Consider the following 9,586-nt stretch of genomic DNA (forward strand, 5'->3'; position numbering starts at 1 on the left):
ATAGGAGTCAGGAAGAATTCTCCACCATCACTGAACAGTTACAAAACCTGTGGGTATGGAAAAGATGCTCTGGGCTTCAGCACAGAGCACCTATCACCATACTCTGAGCTGCAGCAGGAAGCTCTGCCAGAAATGTTTGAAATTCTTGCTTTCTGCAGCAGATGTATTATTTGTTATAACTCTGCCTAACCATCTTGGTTCACATTATGTTATGTGCACTTTAACACTGCTGCAGTAAGGCAGTTGTGCTCAAAGACACACCACATAGCTGCTCCTCTAGGATGAGCAGAAAAGAGAAAAGCCAAAACAAAAACAAGTTAGTGCTGTGGAGTCCTCTTTGCCCATATTGCAGTTGGAATGGGCAAAGACTTTGCTGGGAACTTACAGCCTGCTCTTGCATGGTAGGAGTAGGCTACCAACTAATACACTAAACTCACACAGCATTTGCACTGCTTACCTATGCAGATCAATCCCTTTCATTGCAAATATATTAGGGAAGTAGGAGAGTCACATACCTTCCACACAGTTGGTGGAGAAGAAGGCAATATTCCTAGTCTCCAGTGGGTTCTCATTGGAGAACTCTGGAGACCTGGTCTGAGGCTCTGATTCACCAGTAAGGGAGGAGTTGTCCACCTACATGGAAGAGAGCACTTTGTCACACACAAACAGGCAACTGCCTTCAGTAGGCACATACAGTAGGCACTCCCTCCACTCTACCACTCAATTCACAGCATAGAAAACATTCTCTGAAACCAGACTAATTTATCATCCTTCATAATGAAGTTTTCAGACAGCTTGTCACTACTGTACCTTGCAGCCATGTGCAGATATGATCCGAAGGTCAGCTGGAATTCTGTCTCCTCCTTTCACCTCCACTAGATCTCCAACTACGACACCTTCAGCATTGATGCTGATCTTCTCACCATTTCTGACTACAAGAGCTTGCTGAAAAATAGTAAAGAAACAACCTGTGTCAAAAGCAACTCTTAAGAAGGGGTTTAAGAGATTCAAGTATCTTAAAATAGCTGCACTATCGTTCTACATCTATTTGTACCAAGATGTTTATCCAGAATCATATGTTATTTAAGAAAAATAGCTTTTTTTTTCTTGATTTAAAGTTCCTTGTTGCCACAGTGACTGTAAGATGGTTAGGTATGATACAGACCTTGTCTGTGAAGGAATCTGGGTTTTAGTAATTACACCAGTTACTGAACTCCCCAGACTACCGAGAAAGTGTCCTACGAATGTTAATAAACTGGTGGAATGCACGGAGTCCCAGGAATTGTCCTGGACTATTAGCACAGTTACTTGGGGCATGAAAAAGAGGGACATAGACCCCTCGATATTAAGAGCTAGTAACCCACACTAACAGTTTGACATAAGAGGCACCTTGTCTGCTAGAGGCCATTCACAGCCAAGCCTTTTGCCATTGAAGTCCATGTTTAAAACAGTTAATAATGTTGGGCAAGCCACAGCTTGGCAGATCTGAAGGAAATGAGGTATTCCATACCTGAGGCACCATGTTCTTAAAGGACTCCATGATCTTGGAACTTTTTGCTTCTTGGTAATAAGAGAAACAGCCAGTAATGATAACCACAGCTGCCAACACAACACCCAGGTACAGCTACAAGGAGCAGAGAAAGTGAGTCAGAGGACGATCTGCCTGAAAGGTTTCCAGTTTGTCCAGATAAATTGCTTGGTATTTAAGTGCCCCATTACAAAGCATTGAGGTACTTGCAGTCTCTGTACTTTTTGTACACAAAGGCCATCCACAAGCTAGTGTTGTTAACACAACATGAAGGAAGTCAGCTGTTCATTTCATTATGTGGAAGCACTCCAAGACATGTTAAGCTCACCCACTGAATTTCCCATGCTTATGGGAAAAGCTTCTGGACTGAATGCTTAGAGGAAGTTAATTTGCTCTGTGCCTAACAGGCTGCTCAGCCTGCCTTCGAGGTAAACCAGACATTTTTACTTACATTATCGTTGTTGGCCTCCTCTTCCATCACACTTTGAATGCCATATGCCAGAAAACACAGAAGAGCACCAATCCACAACAGGAGTGAGAATCCTCCGAAAAGCTGCCGACAGAACTTGACCCATTCAGGAGTGGTAGGTGGGGGTGTGAGGGCATTTGGGCCATCACGAGCCAAAATCTCAGCTGCACGTGCAGAAGTCAAACCCTAGAAGACAGGTTCCTTTTATAAGCATTGTAGCAAGACCAGCTGGGCAAAGTAGCTCTGAATTTATTCATGTTCTACTTGAAAAGGCAGGCAGAATCCTGCCATGGCAATAAGGAGATGCCAACAGGTAATGAGATCTCCAGAGCTGTCAAGACTCTGCAATAAAAGTGCAGGATACGAAAGCTGAATGCAAAAAAAAGAAGCTATAGGATGCTGGATTATACTTGAGGAGCCTGCAGGCCATGGGGCTACAAACACTGAAGAAGGGAATGACAAGAAGGCCACAGCAGCAGACTTTGAGCTCTGAGGAACAGCCCAGTGCAATCCATCCTATCAAATTATGGAACAAGTGAAAGCTGGAGGCCATAAAGATGATGACACTTTGGATTGGCCTTCCAGGAAGTTCAGCTTTCAGAAGCCAAGGTCTTAAACAGAAACATGCATATCTCTGTGCTGTTACACAGTAAAAGCAGACTTGTTGCTATATGCAATCATGCAAAAAACACATTAAGCAAAGCAAAAAAGAGCAAAGGTGCAAAACCACTGCAGTGCTTCTGCACTGGACTTTGTGGTTAGCTGGGACATTTGCACACCTCTTACTATAAAAAGGGTAAAATTTTAACTGCTACTAGCCATCATTAAGTCTGTGGGCATGTACTACCTCACTGGACTACATCTGCAATATAACAAACGCTTGCCTTTATTAAAAGCTCCCTGGGGGAAAAAAAAATAAATCCATGAATCAACTTGACCTTGGAAAATTCAAGGGCAGATAACTAAAGTATTGCAGTCAGGCTGTACAGTGGGAGGACGAAGAGAAGTATTTGTGAGCTCAACAATTCTCCCAAAGCCTGGGAAACTTAACTGGAGGAGGGGAGATTAAACAAAAAAAAAAAAAAAAGAAAAAAAACCAGACCACCCAGATCTCCCTTTGTGAAGTGCTCCGAACCGAGACTGTTCTTTTTCAGATCACGGCAAAGAGGGAGGGAAAACAAAGTCTACCTACCCGACTCAAGTCTGTTCCATATTTACGATGAAGTTCATCAAGGCTCAGCTTGTGGTCATCCTGAAAGACAAGGAATGGTTGAGGGGGGAGAGATCACAGTTTCTGCAGGCAAGATCAGCAAAAGCTGAGCAATTCCACCCCTCACTCTAGGTTTCCCATCTGTAACAATTTGGCAAGATAGCAAGACTCTAGCTTATCTTCCCTGTGAAGAGAATCGCGATCTCATCTTTAGTGTTCTTGTAACTATTTGGGTACAACATGACAGCTTTTTAAATAAACTCTGACCATATCTCAGTGCAGTCTTTACACTCCCAGCAGATTCTGTGAAGCCTCAGCAGGTGTTTTTTTTTGGGGGGGCAGGAAGGGAAGAGGGGAAAGGAGTTGAGAAGGAAGGTAGGAATGTACAGAAGATTAAACTTGTAATTTCACACATTAAGTAATGCTGCCAGCTTAAGCAGTGTTTCTTCCCCCAAAGAGGGGAAGGAGCAGATGCTTCAAGTCAGCATTGCTACTGAACACAAAATCCCCGTCTCTCTGGGGATGGGAGACACTCCCGACAGCCTCAAACATGATTAAAAGGAGTAATACTGAGGTCAGTCTGAGCAGAGGCTGGCAGTAAACGAAGCTGTACATGCTCAACTCCTCAGCTGGAATGAAAACAGCCGTCTCACTCACATGACAGCACAATAAAGCCTGCAATGCTGCTCTCCAGACAGTGCTTGCCTGGGTGAAGAAATGCAGCTACACTGTGCTATGGGTAACACAGGCAAACAGAGATTTGAGTTGTGTCAAGCGCCTTCTGAGAAGTGATATTTTCAGGGCTGCTGCATGGTCATCTTGATGCTGAAGCCCTTGCAGCACATCTGGTTTGGAGACAGAGGGGAGATTAGCACCTTCAGCCATACCATGCTGTCAGGACACCCGCTCTTCTCTCTTTTAGTCACATGAGGCACAGGGCTATGTGGGCAGTGAATATTCCTAAAGCTGCTCTCTCCATGCCCTACTCTCTTACCATCGAGACTTCCTTTTTAAGTTCATCCATGTCCCTATCCTTCTTCCCCTTCTTCTTCTTTGCGCCATGCTCTGATGTAGCAGTAGGCTCATATTTGTCTCTTCCAGCCTGCAAGAGAAGACAGCACCATAAGAATCACCTTACTGACAACTTCTACGGCAGCAGATGTGAACTGTGCACACGAGACTGTCCGGCAGACAAAGTGACTGCAGTTTATTAAAATTGTACCACTTCAATAAAGTAAAAAAACAGTGAGCTAAACGAGCAGACAAGTCTGCTCAACAGCATCCCTGATACACAGATTACAGCCAGACATTGTGCAAGTCTAGCTAGGAGGAAAGCAAACTGCATGCTGTTCAGTCAGTCTTGATGTGCGAGTCCCAGCTCAAGCTGAAAAGTGATGAAGAGCAGAAGAAACCGATTCCTGAGTGCGTACATGTGTTCCCTTCAAGGCATTAACAACTCCTCCCCATCTCTGTCTTCCACATCCTCTGGCAAGGAGCAGCCTATCAACTGAGGGTAAGTAAGAGGTGGTATCTCTGATCGAATGTGGGGGATAAGCTCCAACACTTTCAGTCTTAGTTTGGCACTCTAGCTGGCTGGTTACGCAACAGAAATCTGCTTTCAATTTATGGCAGTTTGACCAGCAAGAACGGTATACAAAGCAGCATTACACTTTTGCAGATTCGATCTGTGTTCAGTCCTGCTTCCACTTCACAGAGCAGATGATTCAGTTAAAGCCTCTTTATTCAGATGGATTTTCACTCACTTTCATTATGGTTAATTCTACGTGAAATCATGCAGAGATTTAGATCTTGTAATGATAGGGTAAACAAGCATCTAAGGACAAATATTCACAAAATAGCACATATAAAAATCACTTAAAAGACAAAAAAATACAGAGGCCTTACAGACAGTAATAATCCTGAACTGCAAGAAGTTTGGACACCCTGTAAGGTACTAAAACCAGGATGGCCTCACAGCGCAGTTCCTGTGTTCCATGTATTTCCAGACTCTCACAAGCCTCCAATATCAGCTTTTCCCTCCCTTCTCTGCTCTGTGGGACCTATTACATCCCTGCCAAGTTTTATGCAATGATATTTTCACCCAATATGATCTCCAAGAAGTATTTTTGAGATGAAACAGCAGTTAGTGGCACCAGAGACAAACTGTTAAACAAGATTAAGAAAAGGTTTTGAAGGCATCATCTTGCTTGATCTTTGCATGAGTACCACAAATCACAAACTGGATTCCTGAGAGTGGTTTGGACACAGAAACTAATTGTTAGAATCCAAAAACCATCCTGTTGAGCAGCAAACACAGGAAACTTAGTATTTACTACAAGAGAAGTAGAAAGCAAAACCAAAAGTGAAACTACCCAGAAAAAAAAGGGGGGGGAAATCACTTTTCTAAAAGAACACATTAGCCACATGTAGACAAAGGTTTTTATAGTTCTGAGAAAGCTGTGCACACCACTCTGCAGCCATAGTCATACATTTCACGTGCACAGAAGCCCGCTCTTGTCCTGTTCAGTACAGCCAGGTTTTGCATCCCCCAGATTCTTGCATGCAGCTACAGAGCTGCGCAGTGGAAACAATTTTTAATAAGTGGTGCAGAGCTGAGCTGTTTGCCTCTTCTCTACAGGAAAAGGACACAACTACAGACTGTCAGCATTCCTGACATTCTTTTCTCTGCACCTAAACTCCCATTTCACTCCTTAAAAAAGGAGTGAAAGCCACAGAACTTAAACCAGCATGGTCCTTGCATTCCAGCATGACAAGAATTTGCCACAGGGGCAATTCACAAAAAGTCACCGTGAAGGGTATCTCTCCCCTTCAGTTTCTGAAGGAAACTACTCTGATTTCTGCTAGAGCTCTAGCAGACAAGTCCAAACACAGTCCTGCACAAAACACATGTTTCTCGATTACTGTGCGAGATGATAAATGATATCTAATGAAGGTGAAAGAGCTGGTGCCTTGACTAGCAGTCTATCGCCTTCAGCTTCAACCGTTCTTCCCAGAAAAGCTTGGCACGCTCTTGCAAGTGATCTGAAAAACACTCCTGAATCTTTGAAACTTCTGTGAGAAGTACAGTTACTGTGCTTATCAGGGCCAGTGGCAAACAGCCCAGGAACGTCAGAGTGTTTAGCTCTTTCAGCTGCATAGACGACCTACAAGTGGGCAAACATGAAAAGGCTCCCTGCCCTTGCTCAAGCATGATTTGCTTTAAAAAAGCTGAACAAAAAAACCTCACCAGCAGTGCAGTCAGGACAAAATGCAACTAGAATTACACATTTCTTTATGCACCCAAGTATGTAGGTCTTAACCGAGTACATCTTACCAAGGAGCTCAGAGTTCCTCAGCTTAACTAGGGGAAAAAAAGAAGCACACAGCATCTTCCCATCTGTTGCTTTAGTGTCACATCCCACCCATACAGAAAAGGTTAGTCAGCAGCATCGGTTTCAGCTCTTGCTCTAGGATTGTGTTGTGCAGAGTCTGAACTTCCTGGTCCATCATTCAAATCTGAACTTGACACACAGTTCAGAGCCCTGCCCCAGTTCTCTGTCTTCAGGGCCACTGCCTCTCTTCTGGCAAGATTAGCCTAGTCAGTTCAACAAAGGCTTGTGCTGGCTGGGCTGCAAGAGGATGAGGGGTTCATCCCACCCCTCCACACTGTAGGATTTTCCTGCTCTCCCCTCCTTTTCCTGCCATACAATGAGAAGGTAACGTACAGTACTCCAGACCCACATCTTACCGAGAATTCACATGGCCTGAACACAAAGGAAGGTCTGTCTCATCAGAAATGTCACCCATGTTACTTGACTTAGCCTAGGAACTCTGACTCATCAAAATTGCCACAGAAAAAAAACACAATTTTTTTTCCTCCATTGGCTTAAGCACATTTGTACGCACCAGCGTAATGAGTTTTATACAGCCCCCAGAAAATGGTATTGTCCTTCAGACAGAGCTTATGCTTTTCCGCTCTGGACTAATTGAGCCATTCACGGCTGATGTTCTCAACACAAGCCATGACTGACCAGGAAACAGGAGGGGTGTAAATCAGCAGACAAACTCAGAAGTACTCTATTCTAACATCACCTAATCCAAGAAGAAATGTGAAATAAGAGCCAAAATAAATTACACAGTCTCTAGAGGCCTGGTCTGTTCTAGTACTTTTATGTCGTTATAATCAACTATGCAGAGAAAACAGAAAAGTTACTGTCCTGCTGCCCCACGAGACAGTCTTCAGTAAATATATTAACCAGATGAGTCATGATATGGACTGTGCCTATTGGACTGGAAACACCACTCCATGATCCTACGCAATCTCAGCAAGGGATGCAAATGCCTTCTCTGGATCCTTCTTATTCCCTCTCAAGAGCTGTGTTTCAACCTCCTATCTTTAACAGAAAGTCTAACCGACTGCACCAGTTGAACAGACTCTCAACAACTAGGACAGTATGAAGCAGCTTTTATTTAACACCTAGTAATTGCTCATTGCAAGTAGACCGCTGCTTCTCAAACTATGGGAGGACAAGATCTCCTTTCATGACAAGGGACCTATATCAGAGTCAAAACAGGACTACCTACACACCTTGAGTCTTCCCTGGATATTAGGGCAAACATCTCTACTTGTCACAGAGCTGCCTGAAGACCCAAGTGCAGAGCTGCCTTTCCAAATGCCACTGCTGCCCAGTCGAGAGGCCCCTTCTGGTTTTTCAGTGCTGTGCCAACTACAGAGCGTCATCTCTCACACTTCTTTGCCTGGAAGATTACTGCATTGTTACTGTAAAACTCTAACCAAACGCATCTAATAGTAGCTGTCAAACACATACAGATTGGTGGACTGGACACAGCTATCCTCTAGAAGAGCTGGTAACTTCAGCTGCCCCTTGAAAAGGCCTGGGTGAAGCACGACCTGTAGTTTTCAGCAGGTCAGGATCCCATTAGGTTGTGGGACTGCAACCCACAAGAGGATCCTTCAGCTGTTATGCTGCTTTTGCGAAAACATGCGTTACCCAGGCCCAGAGTTTCTTTTCGCAAAAAGAGTATCCTCTAGCCATAGTAATAAAAAGCCGGAATGAAAAAGACAGGGAAGGGGGAAGAATACTGGGAGAGTACTATATTAAGATTTCTTAATTGCACCAGATAAGGAGTGCTTTGATTTGCATTAATTTCCCCCTCAGTCAGTCTATTACACAATAAGCTTTTGTAATTTCTGATGGGGAAAAACCCCTTAACTAGGGTTCAGGCATTAGCACTGACCTCCAGAAGCAATTCAAAGCACCCACTAACACTGTGCACTATGCCCATGCAGTGAGGGAGACCGAGTGAAGCGTGCTGCTGCCTGCAGACAGCTTCCAGGCAGCTCTGAACAGAAATTAAATCCCATCTGCTATCCACTACTACATACACCCCCTTGGATAATCTGCTTTTTGGACTGAACAACATACCCGGGGCTGCTCACAGCCCTCCCCTTGTCCCGTTACCATTTAAAGTAAAACAGACACTCCACTCAACTTCTCCTCACAGCTGCAGAGACAAGGAACTTGTTCTCTCACACTTACACTCCTACTTTCTCTTTCATCCCATGCTCCCATGGAAAAGTGGGCTCCTTTCTGGGCACCCTAAGATGGGGCAGGCGCATGCTGTTCAGTGCTGCAGTCACACACTGCCTTTTTCACAGCCTTGCTCTCACATCCCTTTTTCAGGGAGTCCCCATTTACTCACATGCATTCTCACCACTAGACATAGAAATCTTATATGACTTGCTACCAGAAAGCCTGAGGCAGCCGTACACTGTTGAATTATCCCTCATGTCGGCGCTTCAGTTTCAGGCCAATTGCTTTATTATCTATACAACCCATGAAATCCAAAATGGAAAACAGACAGCTAACAGCCTTCTATATTAAGAGTGTTTGTAACTCCCATTAGTCCAGTCAAGGCAGCCTAAGCCTGCAGTCACACATACACACGCAACTTTAAGGCTTGATGACACTAAATGCCCCCTCACTGTTTTAGGTGACCTCTTATTGTGCACACTGCCTGATGCCCACCAGACTGAAACACACCACGCTAGGCTGCCATGCATCAAAAGGGCTTTACTGAGGAGAAAAAAAAACAATTAAAAAAACCCACACAAAAAAATCCCAAAAGCCCACCTCACACACTCCCCTTTACAAGTAACTGTCTGTTCAGCCATGTTCTTCCCCTACTATCCATGCAGTTACGTCAACATTGCCACCCTTGTACCTCACCGAGGAGGACAATGCAAAGTCAAGTCAATGTTTGAACAGCGCTCGTGAAGCGGAGAACACCTGCAGGCGGGGACAATGCTACCACCTCTGTGTCTCAAGGCCCTGTGCTGTCACATTCTCCTCAAGAG

At 44.3% G+C, this 9,586-nt stretch overlaps 1 protein-coding gene across 2 annotated transcripts in view; it reads right to left on the bottom strand.

Annotated features, from left to right (window-relative positions):
• The window catches only part of LOC104546929 (sodium/potassium-transporting ATPase subunit alpha-1), a 21,726-nt gene extending 14,834 nt beyond the window's left edge, over positions 1–6,892 (bottom strand). Inside the window, exons 1-7 of one of the 2 annotated variants that reach the window (XM_010192439.1) lie at positions 6,875–6,892; positions 4,202–4,252; positions 3,190–3,249; positions 1,980–2,183; positions 1,511–1,624; positions 811–945; positions 516–633 (exon numbers count right to left, since the gene is read on the bottom strand). In XM_010192439.1, the coding sequence (XP_010190741.1) occupies positions 516–633; positions 811–945; positions 1,511–1,624; positions 1,980–2,183; positions 3,190–3,249; positions 4,202–4,231 (661 nt within the window). In that variant the 5' untranslated portion in view covers positions 4,232–4,252; positions 6,875–6,892. Of the gene's footprint in view, positions 1–515; positions 634–810; positions 946–1,510; positions 1,625–1,979; positions 2,184–3,189; positions 3,250–4,201; positions 4,305–6,874 lie in introns of those variants that run through there. The other variant, XM_010192438.1, reaches the window with a different exon arrangement.
• Positions 6,893–9,586: the final 2,694 nt, after the last annotated feature.

This window comes from Mesitornis unicolor, unplaced genomic scaffold (assembly GCF_000695765.1).
Source record: "Mesitornis unicolor isolate BGI_N332 unplaced genomic scaffold, ASM69576v1 scaffold23349, whole genome shotgun sequence".
Classification (NCBI taxonomy): Eukaryota; Metazoa; Chordata; class Aves; order Mesitornithiformes; family Mesitornithidae; genus Mesitornis; species Mesitornis unicolor.